The sequence below is a fragment of the Lissotriton vulgaris genome, chromosome 6 (genome assembly GCF_964263255.1).
Source record: "Lissotriton vulgaris chromosome 6, aLisVul1.2, whole genome shotgun sequence".
Taxonomy (NCBI): Eukaryota; Metazoa; Chordata; class Amphibia; order Caudata; family Salamandridae; genus Lissotriton; species Lissotriton vulgaris.
This window is the reverse complement of record NC_141694.1, coordinates 1,364,795,757-1,364,815,978: the sequence shown is the minus strand read 5'-3', so window position 1 is coordinate 1,364,815,978 and position 20,222 is coordinate 1,364,795,757. Positions and strand designations below refer to the sequence as shown.

Below are 20,222 nucleotides of genomic sequence, written 5' to 3'. Positions count from 1 at the left end.
ATGGCCAAAAGTACATTAGAGGTTTTGTCATGAATGCTTACCCCCGTTGAGATTTGCGTGAGGCATTTAATCCAATTTCTTAAAGAAAATGGTCCAAGATGAACTATAGTCGTGCTCTCAAAGACGGTTCATGTGTTTCACTGATGTGACACCTGAAACACAATTGGGGTTCGTGTTAGCCTGGTGGAAGCAATTTTAAGTTGCGAAATTACCGCAAGGTATTGGTGTATAGGATTTACCTTCAGATATGCCAAAACGATCAATCTGAGCAGGGGTGGAGGTTGGTCCGTAGGGTTGGGACGATCCTCTTCAAATCAAGAAATAAATTCCAATGCTGAAAGGAAGGGATGATGGAATTAGCTTGGCTATTGATTAATGCAAAAACGGCATATCCAAATGCATTGCCGGGGTTCCTACAATTAGGTTACCTTAAGTTGCATCAAGTCAGCGCCTCAGTGCCACTGTGTCTTGCAGGAGAATGCAAGCGCGGCTGCCTCGAGGACGTTTAAGCACTGCGTCAACTTCGGTGCACCAAGTCGCACATAGGCAAGTTGCATTCAGAAGATGTATGGCAAGAGACCATTCACCCACAATAGGTTACTGTAAATGAATTACTTGTTAAATTGTATACAAAATCAGCTCAAAAGAAAAAAATCTTACAATGCATGAAATCCAGTTTTAGTGCACTTTGAAAGCAGAATATTTGTTTAAGATCTGTAATTGCTAACGTTGGAAAACTTCTGCAAGAGTATGCAAGGCTTCAATGTTATAATTGTAAGTAATGTATAGGGGATTTAAGAGGAAACCCAATAGTAGGGCCACCAGATATGGCGCGCTTCATTGTACAGAATCACTTAGGTCAAGATTCACACAACAGAATATTTCTGGTTGTACTGACTCCTCTGTTTCCTTGCCATGTATGTGGATGATTGGCATTAAGGGTCGTGGTATGTGGGTAAGGGAATTACAACAAACCTTGGTGCTTTTGATAGACATAGGCTGTGTGTGGTAATGAATAAGTTTCCTTTAAGACTTCAAAGCAAAAGAAATGTGAACAATTGTATAGCCCTGCCCATGTTTTTGAACACCAGGGTTGACCATTATTATGTAATTATTATCTAGTTCTTCAAAACAGGAGGAATAAACTGACCTTTTGAATAGGGCAAGACGTGGTGTCCATTGTCCTGGCTGTTGATATGTGTGGGTTCTGTCAAGCACAGTGGTGTAATATACAATGATGCCCCCCTGAAGAATGTGAAGAGAGGCTCCATAGTCACCCATATTTCACAGGCATTCATTGGCTTTGGGCAGAGTGGGGCCACCCTGAAGGGATTGGTGACCGCTGAAGGGTCGGGTGGTCTTCCCTGCACCAAAGGGGCTGCAGAAACCTGTGTTACGCCTCTGATTAAGCACTTCTCTGGTTTCCATCGCACAACACACAAACAAATGCCCCAGTGCAAGCGTGAGTTTAGTCTTGCATTGTGGAAAGAGAAGCTTTGATAGACGGAGCCTTTGTTTTAAACACCTGCTCCATTTGCCACTGCGGGGTGAAGCCTGATTTGGATGAGAAGCAGTACTAATTGCCAGATAGGTCTGACCTAAATTGCCTAGCAGAGTGTTCATGGGGGATCGCCAGGCCATTGCCACCACTCTGAAGGTGCACAATGAGTGTGCTCCTAGAGTGTGTTTACCTTTTGAATGGCGTTGGTTAAATAGCCTGGGCACAGGGGCGGAAGTCCCTAAGCAAGTGAGAGTATGCCCCTTAACATTGCTGGAGAACAGATTTTGCACCTGTGGGATTGGTATTTCAGAATGGGGAGTGCAAACATCTGCACTGCAGCCCCTTCTCTAGTAGGAAAGTGCTCCGGGGATCCAGAAGTGCACCTAATTGTCCAACGTTGGCCCCAGCAGTGGCTAATATTCATGCACACCCTAAGCTTGAGTTGCAACTTCTGTCTAACTTTTCATACTCTGCTACATGACCAACAGAATCTCACTTTATAGAGTGAAAAACTTGATTACATAACAAGTCCAGTGAGTCCAAGGTGTCAATCTGCGGAAAGCATAGCATCGAAGCCTAATTGCAGGAGAGATTTACTGCATGCATTTAACCCTTTCTGTGCTCGTGACGGAACCGTTCCGTCACGAGCCTCGGGTGGACTGTGCTGGTGACGGAACGGTTCCGTCACGGCCCCCTCACCGTACCTGCCCTGACGTTCTAAAGAGCGGGCGGGGCCGTGACGGAACCGTTCTGTCACAAGCACAGCCCACCCGAGGGCCATGACGGGGCGGTTCCGTCATGAGTACGGGAGCGCCGCGCGGCCCCGCCTCCCCCTTAGCGCTGCGGCGGAATAGCCGTCGCAGCTAAGGGGTTAAGGAGTAGCCTGAAATCAAAAGTGTATCACTTACCCTGAAATTAACCTACATACACCGATGAACAATATCTGACTGGGGCCCACATATCACCAATTGGTCCCTAACTCTCTTCCACCCTCTTTTCACTTGCCCCGCCTGGACTCTTGCACATCTACAGCACTCTAAAGTAACCAAAAGGCAACATACAGTGCTCTGCAAAATCTCTTATTGAATGATAAATAATGAACTCAAGTTTTAGTATTCATTTTTCACAATGACAATAAACATTAGTGTCTTCTTCCATCAGTAACTCGCATCACAGAAACGTTCCCCTGGGCCAAACATAATATATAAAAGCAAAAAGTCAAATAAAAGTAAAAATAAAAAGCAATATAAAACGATGCAAACAGATGTTCCTCCAGCACATATAATTGGACACAAGTAATGAAAATATTGTGAGAACCATAAGCGACAAAGCGACAAAGAGAAAGGACATCCCCACTACTTCATTGCATCAAATTAGCTGAAAACTAAATTGTTGTCATGATAATCATCAGACCCACTACCCCAACAGCTCCACATCAATGACCATTACATCGACATACTTAAGTTTATAATTAACATTAACGAATAATGGATTCAAAGGTGAAGGTTAATTAATCAACATATCCTTAAAATAAAATAAGTATATTATGGGTAGGGGTTAAACAGTTAATTAAATGAATATTCAATAAGTTAAGTGTAACTGTCATTTTTTAATTAAATTAATTAATATTAGAATTATCAAAATATTGAGGAAGGGTTAAAGGTTGTTTAAAATTGTCCCCTAGACATATATTATTTCACTGGTGTGCTTACATTTAAATATATATATATTTTTTAAGATTACTATAAGATATTGTACTTAAATTAAGTTAATTGAAATTAAACTGGGCTAAGGGAGTATTCAGGAGTACAAACTACATAAGCTTGGTGAATTGCAAAAAATTATATACAAAGGTTTTGGTATGAAATGTAATGATTTGTCCATTAATAGTATATAATTAAATGTTAGAGTTAGAACATTGCTTTACAATAATTAAAAAATAAAATATATATAGATGCGTTGTTTGGCTATACAAAATAAATAAAAAGTAACTAAAAATACACAAAAAAGGGGTTACAATAACAAATGTTGCTAGGAAAAAATTGTTTAAAAAAAATATGGTGTTCAATGAAGGGAAGGGAAGGGTCGATGTAGTGGGTCTCAAGTTGGTGGTTAAAACATGCGGTGTAGGTTGTGTAGCAATTTGATGTCGTTGTAAGGCTACTGAGTTGATGGAGAAGTAGCAGCATAAAAACGAAACAGGCTGTTTAGGTAGCATTTTATATAAATAGTAGCCTCCCTTATGAACAAATTTGATTAAGGAGCTAGAGATCTATACTCTACCGCACTTAGAGGTGCGAAGAGGAGAAAACCTAATTTTTATATATAAGCCTCATCCACCCTAGTAAGTGGCATGCTTCATCATCTGGTTCTTCCTGACTCTTAAAGGTCAGGATGGGCTCAACCATGTTCCAGGGAGCTCTTTGGAGAAGTCTGGATTTTTTGGGGGGGGAGATTTTACATATAATACAACTCCCTCAATCACCCCAAGGTATCCCTTTATTGGTGGCGTGAGTGGAAATGATTAAAAACTAAGTGAAGGGGAAAACAGGATGTTGTGGTCCTACAACCCTAATCTAAAAGCGCATGTTTCTGCCCTACTCTATTGGCCTGTATATGTCATGGCCATTCTTCAGGGTGTTACTAGAGAAAAACAACGTCCCATGACGCACCCCTGCAAATTATACTGCTAGATGCACATTGTGCTAAGTATCAGCTTCAGCATGCAAACAATTTAAATGTACCGAAGCCAGCCAGGATGTTATGTTATGTTATGTTATGGAGCATTTATATAGCGCCTATCACCGCCGGTCTCTAAGCGCTTACCAGAACGAAAACATAACACACTAATGCTCCTAGAACCTCAGTTGTTCCACCTCCTATATTGTCAAGAAAGCCCTTCTAAAAAGATAGGTTTTTAATTTCTTCCTGAAGGGTAGAAGCTGCGATTCCTCTTTCAAGATGGACGGGAGCTCATTCACAGCTGCTGGAGAAGCACAGACAAGGCCCTGCCCCCTTTGGTCTTTAATTTGAACCTAGGTTGAATCAGGTTGAAGGTTGTTCCAGAGCGCAAGGGTCTCCCGGGAATGTACCTCTTCAGACGTTGTTTTATGTACTCTGGGGCTTTCCCAAAAAGAGCCTTATGACCAGCCGGTTTAAGTTCCAACCACCTAAATTGTTATTAGGTGTCGGAAGTCAAATCTTGAATGTCGGTTAGAAAGCCTCCAACATCCAAATGTTCCTCTAGGTAGGTCCAGAAAGGAAAATGAAAGCCTATGAAGGGAAAAGCCTAATGACAATAGGTGCTTGTGAAATGGATCAGCTTACTCTCATAGAGGGAAACTGTCAGACACAAAATTAACTATCCAGCTCAGTTCACCAAAATCCACAAGCAAACATGGCCGAATTCTGGAATGAGTGTCACCATCCAGAGTACTAATGTGTCTATAGATGTTACATTCTACTTACAACACCCTTTAGAACATACTATTATCCAGTTGAAGAGGAAGAGCAAAGGTGTCCTGAAGAGAGGCTGAAACGTGTCACCAAAATCTCGTTAAAGGTCTCCGAAGGGAATAGTTACTGTTAGACTCCCGAAGTCCGTGATGCAGAGGGTGAGCATTGAGCATTTTAATACATATAACTTTTTCGATAAATTACAGACTAGCTGCTGGCAGCAACTTTTGTCTGGATGGAAAAATACAGTGTCATGTTGCAGGAATTACACGAAATGTCTGATATTATATGTATTCAATAGTTACATAGTTTTCATCCCATTCTGTGTAGGTTTTTCTATTAATAACTGAAGGGGTGACATTTATTTAAAACGAAATTTACGGTATGTTATCTATGTCATAAAATATTCTGACAACTTAATTCTGGTACCATACCCTCACGGGTCCGTATTTGGTTGAATCTCTGCTAAAACTACAAATGTTCTAAATAGTTCAGTAACAAACGTTCTTTAGTGGTTCCCCACACTATTGTAAACGGCCATTAACTAGTGATTTGTGGCTGTTTTATACCATGTTTTGTTTCCTCGCCTCCATGCACTGACCATGCCATGTTTCCTGGTGTAAAACTGTACTAGGCCAATTCAAAGTTATTTTTTGTGGCAATTTGTATCCATTTTATGCACAGATCCGATTAATATTTTATGCAATAGGAAAGTTTGCCACAAAATGGAAACTTCCTATTAATTTATTTTTCACCCAAGGAAAGGCGCTCTGCCCATTCCAAAAATTATGAAATTGCATAAAAGGTGAGAAATAAACTATAAAGAAGGCATCATGAAAGTCACTTTATGTGATGTCATCAGGGTCAAATGACATTTGATATAACTTCTGCTACATTTAAGAATTAAGCGCCTGTTAAGTTGGTCTGTTTTTCTTTTCCATATTTGTGAACGAATGACTCGGGCTTCATTTTATTTTAATTCACATACTCAATTGAAAAAAGTACATTTGATTTTTCAAGGCTCCGACGAAGTTCCTCTATAAATAAAAATAAAAACAACAGCGACTATTTTCCTGCAGTTCAGCACACGCAGTCCGTGTTCTTCCAAACACAACCGCATGTTCAATTTAATCATGTAACATAAAGCCAGGCATTTCAGACAGCAGGGCCAAGAATTAGGGAAAGGAGTTAATGTAGAATGGCGGATGCGACCAGTCTCGATTACCTTGTATCACGGAGCTATGTAATTACCCTATCTGAAACCCAATTCTGGCATGCAAATTTGATTAAATGTGTTTAGAGTGCATCAATAGTTCTCAGAGTGACCTCTGCGCGGGGACAAGCACTCCGGTTTGACCTTACCTGTGAACGTCGTCATCGAAGAAATGTCGGCTAGGCTTCCAGACATCCCACGAATTATATGGAGGGGGGGCGGGTGCTTCTTTCACGCTACGTTAGCTACAGGGCCTATGTAGAAATCTACAATTCTTTAACACTAGACATGTAGTCTGTACATCTCTTAATGTACCGGTTTGCAGGGTTGTGTTGGGATCAAAAATAGGCCCCAGGCAGGCTGAAAAAAAGTGGCCCACATATGCGTATTGCCTTTTCGCAAAACACTGCTTTGGCGAAGTATTATGAAAAGAAGGGGGGAGCCTCTGACAGAGGCATGTTTTTTTAACTTCACTAATATAAAAAAAATAAGCAGCGATTAGTTCACACTGGTGAACCACACTTAAATACAAGTGAGGCTGCTTCTGCTCGGGCCCCCTGCCCCTGCTGAATCTGCATACATTAATGGGCGGCCTGGTGAGAGAAAGGCGTGACACCACGGCCTGTTGGTAAAATGTAGGTAACAGACGCCCATCTGCCTCCAGAAAGGCTACTCAGCTACCCACTGGGCCTCTGGCGGCATCCGAATAGCACAGACACAGCCCAAATCGGGCCCCATGCTGCCCAAAAATCCAGCCCACAGCTGGAACTCGGATACCGGCCTCTCAGCCATAACCCCTGCACTGTGCCCTAACTCCAGATTATGTACCCATCTGTATGGGACCTACGTTGGTCCCCCGAATGAACAAGCCAACACCAATTGGTTTCTTAGTGGTCAATGTTGGCCGCAATTTTTATTTAATCATACATGCATTGATATATGCGATTGCCATACAAAACTATTTGTGAACTGTCATGCATGGTCATACATCATCAGGCTATGTTTGCTGATTACTTCCGTTGTCCATTCGCCTTTGGACTAGTAGTTCGTTCGTTAGTTCCTTTGGGTTGTCTCTGCGCTTCCTTTGCGCGTGGGTAGCTTCCTTCTTGGAGTTAGGACCATACTCACTACCTTGTTAGGCTCTGTTGTGCCCTGCCACCCCGCAGGGGCTGGGCAGCGAGTGCCATCTCCGTTTGCTACCCCCTTTCTCTTTGTTTGGCCACTCACCCTGCCATCCGGCATCCCAGTGTGAGAGTGCCAATTCTTACACACCGCCCGTCAGTGTGTCTCCGTAGCAACCATTGTCTCCTTATTTTCCGCCATGCCGCAAGGGAGGCTTACGTCTTCCTGCGGCTCCCACCCCTCGTCCAAAAAAGGTGTCTCTTTTAAAAAAAATGTTTTTACTTGCAACCTGACAGTGCCATTGCGCCCCACAGGTTGCTCCAAAACACCTTCATACCTTCTTCAGACAGGTGGACTCCGTCGTTTGCGTAGAGCTCCGGACGACCCGGGTGGATGAGCCCATGCCTCACACTTTCCATACCGTTGATCCTGCAGAATTTGCTTGTGGCTATGTTCAGCTTCCTCCTGGAGTTCTCCACCACTCTCCTTGATTCTGCCCCATGCCATTCCTGCCTGCTGATTAGCTCCGACCATATGACGGCCGTATTCCCGAATGACCTTGCCTTCTCCGTGAGGTCTCTCTGGATGTCGTGGAGGAGCGCCTTCCTTCCCCTGCTCACCAGATAGTCCCCCCCTAGGTGGATGATCAAGATGTCGGGGAGCCAGGGTGTGTCTGTCTGAACTTTCTCCAGCGCCGCCAGTAGCTGGTCCCATCACATCCCTGGCCTGCCCAACCACCCGATGCCCGTGTGTACTGGCGGTCCCTCCTGCATGCACCCTCACTGTTGCCACCACAACTGCATTCTGGACACGAAAGAATGGCCCACCACTAACACCAACCGCAGTCTGTTTCTTGCTGGATTAATGGTCACAATAGTCAGTTCCCTGTTGGCCACCACCTGACTGGGGGGGTTGTGGCCCCGCGCCCCCTCTAGACGTGTGCTTGAATTTCACAGCAAATGGGGCCTAACGTATGCCTGAAACGCGCGGGACCGCCACCTTCCCACCGCTTTTATCCCTGCTTCTGATATCCCGTGTTGAGCAGCTGATGTGGCAGCCCGATCCTAAATGAGTGTGACCCAAAAGATGCAGGAGGGAGACCAGCCTTGCTTAGGGCCAGGCGCATCACAGTTACGTATTGGAATTTGCTTAGGTGGCTGCTGTCCTTGTGCCTGAAGAGTGGCCCCTCCCCCACTGGTCGGATTGCCTAAAAACCTGTAGGCAACATACCGCACAATACCTCCGGTCTTCAATGCAATGCAGCTGTATTGTGTTCCCCTCCCCAGCTTGGTCGGTTTTTGAGCGCCGTAGCCGGATCTCCACTTGGGCCCCCCCTGGTGTTATGTCCCTTGCCTGTAGGCAGTCTTCCGCGGGCCCCCCCCCTTGCTCGGGGCCACCAGCTCGCTAATGCGTAACGCCCCGAAAAATGCTGTGGCAAAGGCTGCCCTGAACAGGCTGATCTCAAATGCGTCCCTCATGACGCTGCCCAGGGCCTCCAGCAGGCGCGCCAGTTTCGAAAAATCTATTGGCCGTCTGCTGTCCTTTCTCACTCCCTCAGTGCGCCTCCAGCCCTTCATGGATGCCTTGACGTACTGTGATGCTGCTGGGTCGTGCCCTGCTGTTAACTTGGTGAAGTGTGTCACTGCCGTTAGGTGTGCCTGTGCACAGGATCTAGATTTCTTACAGTTGTAGGCCCGCAGTATGAACTTCTCCACTGCCCTGCCCGTTGCCCCAGCATCGTCCAAGCTCTGTATGCCCCCTATGTTCATCACCATGCCCACATACTTCCTGTAACGTTTGGCTGCCTTGGAAGCTAGGGCTTGATTCAACAGCACAGCCAGGTCTACCCCGCCAGGTCCCACAGATGCGCCGGAAAAGGGGTCATGTCCCGATCTGCCCCCGGGGGCAGCTGCCTGAATCTGTCCAACTGTGCTCTTGACAGGGCGTCCGCCAGCTCGTTCTTCACCCCTGGTACGTGTTGGGCCCTCAGTTCTATGTTGCCTTCCAACTGCAATTTAACCAGGTGGCGCATTAGTGTCAGTATCTCGGGGCACTTAGCTGACCCTTTGTTGATAGTTTGTACCACCCCCTTGTTGTCTGACCAAATTGTGAGTTTCATGTTGCCCAGCTCATGCTTCCAAATGGACAGAGCTACCACGATGGGGAATAGTTCGAAGAATGTTATGTTCCCAGTCCTGCCTGACCTGTGCCATTTGTCTGGCCATTGCCCCCTGCACCATTTACTGCCAAGGATGGCCCCAAAGCCATGGCTGCCGGCGGAGTCAGTGAACAGCGCAATCTGCCTGCAAGTCACCTATCCTTCCCTCCAGATGAGAATCCCGTTGATGCCAACTGGACCCGGATGCGGAGCTTAAATGCCCCCCCCCCCACTTTGCATCCCCCGGCTAGCAGGCCTTATTCCCCATTGGGGGGTTTGTCCACCGCATTGGCCCCATTGGCCGGTGGGCTAAGTGTCCACTTGGCGCAGCCAGCGTGGGGGGGGGGGGGGGGGTGGCATGGCCTTTCCCGCTTCTGAGAGCGCCCTGAACCGGTTCTTCTGGGGGGGGGGGCTTGCCACGGGTTATGGCGCCGGCCCTCTAAGCCCCCTGCAGAGGCGGCCTCTGCGACTGCCCGAGTATCCGCCTTACCAATCCGACTCTGCCGGTTGGCAGAATTACAGCACATGTGCACAGAGCTGGCCTTTGCTAAGATTGAGCCCTGGACATGGGCTGAGAGAAGTTTAGCACCCGCGCTGATGATAGTGAATTAAATGAGGCAGCAGGGAGTCACTTTTGTGTTCACTGGTCAGTACCTGGATGAGCAGGGACTGGCCCCTGAATGCAAACATCCTTGGACCTCCCACCGCTCACCCAAATCATTGTAGCTTAGCTGCCACATGCAGATGATGGCTTTGTTGATGTGTTCCAGCAGGGGTCAGAGGGTGAAGGGAGGGCAAGGAAAGGGGCTAAAGGAGTGTTAAATAAAAAACATGGTCATCCTATGATAATGAAGGACTACAAAAACGCTTTAAATTGACAAATCAGACAGAAACAAACAGAAAGGGACAAGGGCAAGGCTGGAGCAAGATGAGAAGGGCGCTGCTGGTGGCATAAGCTTAATGCACACAGCTCCATATTCCCCTCAGAAAATTGATGCCCAGGTCTGGGCCCAGCTCACCCATGCTCAAGGCTGGCCCTGCATATGCAGTGAGCCAGTGTGGTCCCTTGTGCATGAGCATCCAGGGGCGTATCAGGATCCCGCTTTCTGCACATATGTATGCGCTGAAAGGAGTCTGTATGCTTCTTTTTTTCATTGAATGCATTAGCTCAAAAAATCCCTGAGTCAACGCATGTTTCGCCAATGGAAGAGGTTAGAAACGCAAATCGACAATTATTTCCCTGTGCTTGGGAGCTCTGCTTTCTGCAGCCCATGCATTAAGTCAGAGACTTTTCAGGTTGGTGTATGTGACGGAAAGATACAGACCCCTACTACGTCAACAAAGCACAAAAAATCAGCATACAGCCTGAGAGATATTTTTACGTAATTTTACATTAATGGATGTTTGCTTGCTGTGAAATTCATGCACAACCTTTGGCCCTTTTATGTATCAATTTGAAATATAATCTCAGCGGCACATTTACCAACGTTTTGCATCGGGGTTGTGTCACTTTTGTGGCGCAGCCCCAATGAATATCCCTTTTTGCTTTTATTAAGCCATAGAAAGCCACTTTGGACGAGAGAATACAGCTGACAAATTGTAGTGTGAAAATTGCTACATTAATGAAGCAGGAGCACATTACAAACATAACCATTCCTAAGCAAATCGTCTTACAAAACCCTGACCTCACTATACATCAGGATACCCCCCAAAATTGAATGCCCCTGCCACAATTCCCCCAACTTGACTACCTAAATGTATATCTATAGCCTGCAACCTGAACTAAGCTTACTTCCTCAAACTGTACACCTTTAACTTCTTGCTGTCTGCAGTTATAAACTTACTCCCAAACTCCCCTTTCGTACCGCTTCACCCACCTCAAGTACAATAAAAATGCTTCAAACCAAAAAATACCTGTCGATCGACCAGCACTCAAAAAAACTCCTTTACCTAAGCTTTTCTGCCCCATCCGCATTGCTTTTAACACTCTCCTCAACTGCTAACCCTACTCTCCACAATTCAATGCCAAACCCTCGGTCAAAGCCACCCTTAGTTGCAACAAATATAGTCATTCCCATCAGCGATAAATGCACCCCATCGCCTCGTAAAAACTGCTCCTAATTTCAAATCCAAAGGCACTATCCACCCTACACCTTCTTCTCTACAGAACGTACTCAGCTCCCAATTGAATTTCCAGCTCACTTTGTCTATAGCTGCTGTGAGATAGGCCCCTTTCCAAAGCCTCCTAGAAATCAGCTCTGTCCTCAATATGAATATTCTTGCTCAGGGGTGTTTCATGTCTTTAAAATCAGCTTTCATTGCTCTCAACAACACAAGCCCTTCTCCCTGACTATATCATTCTCCTTTAAATTAATTGTTAAGATATCCGGGCATCCTGTGCCGCCCAACTGCCTTTTCAACCTCGTCATCAGCTCCTGCTACAACATACCCCTCTTTCCATGCCGTTCTGTACCCATTTTATGAAGGAGTGACCAAATATCCAGATGCTCATGCCTGGACGCTTCGGACCTGGAAAAGGAGCCAGCAAGTAAAACAACAAAAAGTTAGACCATCCTCCTTTTATAAATTCTCCACCCACCACACGTATTTCCTGAAGCGCTCAAATGACCACCTCCCACTCCTCATGATCCTGTCCTGACACTAACCCCTGTTTCCTTCCTTTGTTGTTGCACCTATTCTGAATGAATGCATCCCATATTCTGTGGCAGGGAGTCCCACCTGTACCCACACCTTGCACAATACTGTCAACAACTGAAAGGCTGTAACAGCTGTTCTGTCCTGATGGCGTAACACTTTTCCCATCCTCCTCTGCCTTTGTTGCTCCATCCTGTACCTCCAATACACAAGGCAAAAATGCTGCACCCCATTAAGCCCCCAATTTCACCTTTGTTCCCCAGGCTCTTTGATCTGTTTTTGACGTTTGAATTAGTATCACCACATGATCCACTTATAGCTCCATATCCTCCCATTAAGGGCTCCCACCTGTCCTCCTCCCATTCTATTCCGATACCGGAAAGGCCCCCAAAAACATCCAACAAATCAATGCGGTGAACAGCTCCACTTCCTGCTCCTGGAAACAAGCTTCTTGCAAGCTCCCCAATACTCTAATTATCTCCAATCACACTAATAATCTCCTCGTCCCCCTTTACCTTTTTCCCTTGCCCTCCCTTCTAAGATCCCCTGCCCCATCACTCTAGCTGATGGAGCATGCCATCAGAGGAGCTATGACAGCCAATTTTCCTGCTATCGTCACCTTTGACCAACCTTCACCTACCATTTCCATGATAAAATTAACCACATCCTCCTGTCTCCTCCGGACATCATCATCTAAAGTTCTACTTTTTCTCCCAGATTGTAAGAATTCCCTCCACGCATGTCTTCCCTTCTCGCAGATTCAGCCAAAGAACTGACTACCAAGTGCAGCATCCTTTGTCTCCTAATTGCCAGAACTTTGACCTCATCAGCTCTCAAAGCAAGACCACAGAACCTCCACAACTGAAAATGAGACAAAGCATCTGCAATGTTGTTATTAACACCGGGAACATGCCTAGCCTAAACAAAATGTTTCGCTTCAAACAATCCAACACAAAGACTCTCAATATTTTCAACACTTAAACGTTAAGTAAGCTGATTGCCTGTTACCTCTATGCACTACCACCATGTTGTTCACATTAAACAATATCTTCTTGCTGGGGAAGCCATCACCACAAAACCAGGGTCACCACTATGGGGAAAAAGTCCAAAATGCTATAGTCTGCCCCTAATTCCTCCACTCCTATGGCCACTGCTCTGCCCACTAAAGTCCTTGTCAGTAGAGACCAAAGCCAAAACTTCCTGCCACATCTGAAAACATTTGGATTTTCCATTCAGACTCTTCGCCCAAACCCAGCAGTGACAATCTTTTCAAATGATCCAAAAACACAACATTTTCAAATCCTCTTTCACACCTGCCTTCAATCTCATCCTGTGCTGAGGCAATGACAGTCTTGACAACGACAAGCCCAATCTCCTACAAAACATCGTTCCTGCTCACACAACCCTGCAAGCAAAATTCAAATATCCCAGCAGCACCTGAACCTTCCTCACTTGCACTTTATCCTTCTGTAGCATTACATCATTGAGAGATATCATCACCCTCTTCTTACCCTCTGGCTACCATTCCTTCATGTGTACCATATCAATCTCAATCACCAAAAATTTCAGGGCTGTGTGTTGGCCTACAAGTTTCTCTTCTGCCAAAAGAACCTTGATATCCTTCATGAGCTCCTTGCAGGCGGTGGAGCCAGGCTGTTTGCCAAAAAAAGAAATCACCCAAATAGTGGATCACTGTTCATAACCTGTGACATGCGTAAACAACCATTGCAGAAACAATCCTAGGGGCCTACTTAAGAAAAGCCTTTTCTTCTTCGCTGGTGCCCTTTTGGCAACCTGGCACCAATGAAGTGACAGCTTGCTGTACAAAAATGATCCTGAGAGGCATTTTCCTCTTTCTATATGTGCTGCAGAATGTGCAGTGCGCTGCATTTGGCATAGAGTCACACATACCCTCAAACAACAGTACCTTGGAACAAAATCTTTGGACAATGCACAGTGTCGTGCAGATGAGATGTTGGTGCCAGAGTTAGGTCGGATCCCTGGCTGCCAAGGGGGAGGCGAGGTTTTGTGTCCGTGACATGTAGAGCCCAGGATGGGGAAGTCGGTTGTGTCAGCAGGGAGGCGCTGGTTCTAGTCAGGCGAAGTCAAAGACTCGTGGAGTCACTCTCAGCGTTTATCGGCCCTGCGATAACGGGATGCAGGTGCTGGCAATGATGGTGTCGGTGTGAGCGCTGGCATCGGGAAAGCAAATAACTGGAGGTGTCAAACGGCATCAGAGCTGCAATGCAGGCAGTGCGTTTTGTCGTGCACTTCACGTGCGGTGCCCCTGGCCTCTGTGCAGGTCGTGGCATAACAGCAGTGTCGCTGACAGTGTCAGATAGAAGCAGCAACTGCAGGACAACCCAGCAAAGCACAGTCCTCCTACTTACAGCTCTCCAGCTCTTCTCCTTGGCAAAATGTTCCTCTTGAGTCCAAAAGTGATCTAAAGTTCTGGGGTCTGGGCCCCAATATTTATATCACATTTTCCTTTGTTCTCTTGTGGCAGAAAGTCTCTCAGCTCAGTTCAAACCAGTTCTGTTACTCCAAAACAAGACAGTCAATACACAAACAACAGAGGCATACAGAATGATTAAATAAGAAAATCCATACTTCCTAAAAGTGGCATTTTCAAACACACAATTAAAAACCATCTCTCTAAAAAAGATGGGTAATTAAACTCTGAGTCAGCAAGCCTAAACTCAATTTCAATCAATCAATCAATATGCATTTATAAAGCACAACAGCTACCTCATCTGAGGTGTCCCGGCGCTAGTACAGACTAACAGCAAAAAGCAGCGTAGGAATGCTACTCCGGTGAAAAAAACAGAGTCTTTAAGGTCTTCCTTTATTCTTGTTCTGACTTGATCAGGCGCATTTCCCTATCTTGCCCCAATGGAAAGTTATCCATGTATGATGTTGCAAAGTATATCCAATGTTAGTCTATGGGGCAGATAGCCTTTCAATAGTGAAAAACGAAAAAATACAGGACGTAGCGGCAAAAAGTCAGGGGAAGCCACACCAAGGATGCCAAGTCTAACACCTCCTCTTGTTCCATTCCATTTCTCTTCTCCGTGACAAATGTGCCTTACAGTAACCTCACCTTTGCCTCCTGAAGTGTGTCATCCACTTCTCCCTCCACTCCTGTTGATACCATAATGGTGCACTCATTGCCCTGCAGTGGCTTGCCTGGCAGGGCATTGCATTAGCATCAGCTTGGCCATTCCACATATGGCTAAATTTGACTATATGAAAAACTGCTACTGAGGAATAAATGTAGGAGTGGCCAGGAAGGGTGATTACAAAATGGACCTATCTCTTTGAAAATCAGAGGGGCTAGGGGAAAAGTAATAATCATTCATGGCAATTTGCTTTTTCAATGAGCGCTGCATTTTACGTGTGCTGCACAATGCAGCACACATAGAAACAGCAAAAATGAAGAAAAATTAAGCATTTTTCCTCTTTTTGCAATATTAAGACCAGGTTTTCCCGGGTCTTAATTTTGGCGCTGCCTCCTATTTATGCCACCCTTGTAAATATGGGGCAGCGTCAAAGTCAATGGCGTTGCGGCAGAACGCCCACCGCATCACCCATTCCACGCCCCTTTCACGCTAAGTGTAGCATGAAAGGGGGCCTTATTTACCAGGCGGCGTTAAGCTTAACGCCGCCATGTAAATAAGAGAAAGGGTTTATCGCCACAGGAACGTCATAAAATATCAAATATGCCCCATGGTTTGCAAATTATTCTGCACACAAGATATAGCAGTGAACTGTGCATACATTTTTGAATGGCTCTCTATGAATTGCCATTAAACATATCATACAGTAGTACTTCTGTATTACTGTTCCTGAAGGCCGGAAATGGCTTTGTGAAACTGGCTCACACTGTTGATTTACACATGATGAAGTATTGAAGTCCACTAATTAAAGTAAAAATGTATAGTTATATCTCACTTTTGGAGGTTTTCACAGCTACATTTGTGAGCTGCAGAACTACGATGTCCTTCCTAATAGCAACTCCAGGGGTGGGGAAAATTCCTTCACATTTACAGCGCCACACATGTTGATGGCCTTTGACCTCACCTACTGTGAAGTGTAGTGTAGTGGTGTCGTTTTTTGTCTACGAAATCACCTGATTAATTGAATGAATAAATAAACACAAATAATGCATTCAAGTGTTCCTGTCGTTTGTACTGTTAAATTCTTTCCGCTAGCCATGTTTAGTCAAAGTAGTATTTATGTTAAAAGTTATGTTCGCTTTGCATATAAAGGCGTATACATTACAACATATTGGTATGCAAGTTCCTTGCCCATTTCCCCTTTAATTTCTCTTTGGTATAATGTGCTTTATATGCATTTAGGTAACTTTACTGATATGGTTTAAGAAGGATGCCATCAAGTTGAATTTAGCAATGATTTCAAGCAATATCATGAATTTCAAAGCCTGGAAAACGCGGAGGTCATTACTAAGTTATTTGTCCTTCTAGAGACAATGTTTAAATTAAAGACACTGCCTGTCTTGATTTACAGATTATCATTCATGTTCTGTTAGAATCCCAATTTATCGGCACTGTAAAGAAAATATTGACTTTTCTGCCATTACCTAAAGTATCAATCCATTAACTGTTTGCATTGTGTCTTCATCCTGGCCATAGAGTATTTTATACTCTTCGCTCATATTTTAAGTGAATTGAGTAATTTCCATTTTAAGTAAATTTAGGTAGGTCAGCTTGTGAAATAGTTACTCTGTTGGGTTAATATGTTTCTGATCAACTGCTTGTTATTTCCCTTGATGGAAGCTTTAAAGCATTTTTTCAGGATTGGAACGTTAAAGTCTCACACCATCTCGAATACCGCAGTATCATTCAAATCGGGAACAAATGCACAGCTTTGAAAGCACCGATTTTGAGCTAATCGCACTTATAGGCAGAATTCTTGCATAAGCCATTCGAGCGGAGTGATACGTGCACGAACTTGCATTGAAAAGGCAGATTGTAAATGGAAATACTGAGCCCAGTGTACAAAAATGTTTACAATTGCCTGTGATAAGCGAACTCGACGTTTGTGCCCGAAAAAGTCTGTTTTTTGATGTACAACCCCCTTTTGTGAGTCAGAAAGGTTTTTGTGACTCGCCAAAGGTGTGACTCGTTATAAATCAGAATTGGGAGGCAGCGGTAAAGGGGCATCTCCTCGTAATTGCGGTTCATAATGAAATGTATTAATGATATGTGACCTTAATTGAAGTAAAATACCATTACGAAAGTACAGGCTTCCACGTTGGGTTGATCATGAATGTGCGCATGCTGGTACAGCTTTCATTTTGGAAATCATATCGGGCTACAGGGGACCACTGGCAGTTCTGTCAATGCCTTCTCTTGCGGCAGCGCGCATGAGCTGCTCGCACTGCGAGGCATGCAGTGGTAGAAGTATGGGACACAAGCTGCCCTCACTCTCCGCCCATATTTTTCAGTAGCTTCTGTTTTTGTCCTTTGTAAATTCTGTCTTCTGATGGATCATGAGTCTTGTTAGTCCCGCCTTATTATGGCCATGTCATCGTTTGTACCCTCCCATGGCTATTGGCACCTTTACTGCGAGTGTTACACTGTCCGGTACGTGCTATTTAGAGCCCTATTTTCCCCCTTCCCTGCCCGCACTCCTGTTGTCCTTGCCTTCTCCCCCCTTCCCCCACTGGCACTCGAGGTAGCCGTACCTTCTCACCCCCTCCCGCCCGCACTCCGGTTGCCTGTGCCTTCTTTCCCCTCCCCACACTCCCGTTGTCCATGCCTTCTCACACCCCCGCACACCCCCTGCCCACACTCCTGGTGTCCGTGCGTTCTCGCCCACCTGCCCGCCCGCACTCCTCTTTGCAACGCAATAGGTCTCTCTTAAATGCAAGTCCTATTGCATTGCAAATGCTTGTTTTACCACTGTCATCCCCAACCCATTGTTTAAGAGGAAAGCTTCACCGGCAAGACTTGCACAGTTTTTAAGGCGCACCTGAGTAAGTGACTCACCAATTCACAGTATACAAAAGATGAGAATGGGGCGAGAGCACCCACGGCGTGTATGTTTGTACACACATCAGAATAGGTCAGGCATACCCTACCTCATGAAGAGACCTGCCAGAAAACCCATTTTTTGTCGCCATCTGCTACAAGCGTCACAAGCACCATCTAGGCCAAGATACTGATTGCAATTCAAAGGTAAGAGAAACAATCTGCTTCACCCTTGAGTTGACCTGATGCAGATAGCCTGTGGCCCTTGCTAACAGGAATGCTCCCTCTTTAAACTCTTCCTAATTTGGGAGCGGATATCACAATGGAGGCTGCTACAAACCTGACCGTTCAGGCACAGGACACAAAGTCTGGCACACGTAGCTCCAGACTCTCTTACGCATTTAGCTTCACATCTATTATAAAAATGTTGAGGGAGTGATCGTGGTGCCAGAGAATCTGTAATTTCTTATTTTTTTTAATGCTATTATATAGCACAAACCTGTCCACGAGGGCATTAGATCGCTGAGCACCCGGTATTGGCTGAACATCCTGTGATCCTGTTCACATGGTCAATGACTTCACTCATGACATCACTGATGACATCTCAAATGACATCACTGATGACATCATCCTTGTGATAGAGTGGCAGACCTCCTCTCACCCTAATATACCCTTTGATACACACACTCAAAATTACAAACTAGCATTTTCAAAACAATGGACATACCAATACCAGTTATAACACATCAATTCAGTAATTCCAAGATCTACACACAAAACCACTTATTCACCAACAGTCCTATATAGTCACTCATACATGTACTCACTCATCATATGTACTCATACACCTATACACCCTGTTACACACTGCCACTCGTCCATAGAGTTACTCACACACATAGTCACACATGCAAGCAAAGTATCACACATCCATTTACTTGCATATACAGTTATACACACACTACCACACTTACTTCTACAGAACCTTAAAGATACTTACTCTCTTAAACAATCCCTTATAGAAACACCTACTTATTTATACAGGAGCTCTTCCAATCTCTCACTCTCACATATAATCACTTATATACACCAATACTCACATAGTCATTTAAAACATATGTAGTTACTCATAAAGACACTATTGAGACAGTCATTCACTCACTAACACACCCATCCACACACTCATCCACCCATACAGTCCTGCACACATGCTGTCTTCAACACATACAAACAGTGAGTCACTCATTCATGCATCTATGCACTAAGTAATACCCCCCACCAAACCATACAGACACTCATACTGATACTCAAAAAACCAACTAATAACCCATTTAGACACTCATGTAGCTACTCACTAACCCATGCAGCCACTTATACACAAAGTGAGAGACTGAAACAGATATTTACATATTTAAACATTACTCAGTAACCCATGTATTCACTAAGATACACTTAATCAGTCAGTTATACAACCAATTTTACCCAAACAAATCATCCATTTAGATACTTATATACCCATTTATTCTTCCATCGACCTTGAGATATACATATTTAAAACATATTTAATTTTCAGAAAAACACACATTCACTGGATGATGTTATCAGTGATGTCATTTGAGATGTCATCAGTGATGTCATGAGTGATGTCACTTACCATGTCATGAGTTATGTAATATGTGACGTCATCAGCAGTGCATTGTGGGCGCGCGAGTTATAGTTAGCTGACCTATGGAATTTCTATGGTTTTGTACGAGTGAAATGTCCAACTAACTATAACACCCCTGAAACCTATGGTTTTTTCAGTGAATTTCAAAGGTTTTTAAATGCTAATTTCTAACTATAACGTGCCTAAAATCTATGGTTCTTTCAGTGAATCTCAAAGGTTTTTTAAATGCTAATTTCTAACTATAACATGACTGAAACCTATGATTTTTTCAGTGAATTTCAAAGGTTTTTTAAATGCTAGTTTCTAACTATGCCTACAGAGGTAAGACATGTGACGAAAGAAGAAAAAACACACAGAAAGAAGCTAAAGAAATGCCGAAAGAAGCAACAGAAGTCCACAAAGAAGAAGAAAAGTGCAGGAAGAAGCAAGACATGTGCAGAAAGAACCAACAGAGGAGC

The 20,222-nt window shown here is 44.5% G+C and overlaps 1 protein-coding gene across 1 annotated transcript in view; it reads right to left on the bottom strand.

Moving 5' to 3' along the window:
- Positions 1–20,222, bottom strand: part of LOC147708882 (uncharacterized) — a 129,678-nt gene that overhangs the window by 62,871 nt on the left and 46,585 nt on the right. The window contains exon 2 of the mRNA XM_086925795.1: positions 13,645–13,758. Within this exon, the coding sequence (XP_086781921.1) occupies positions 13,645–13,758 (114 nt within the window). The remainder of the gene's footprint in view (positions 1–13,644; positions 13,759–20,222) is intronic.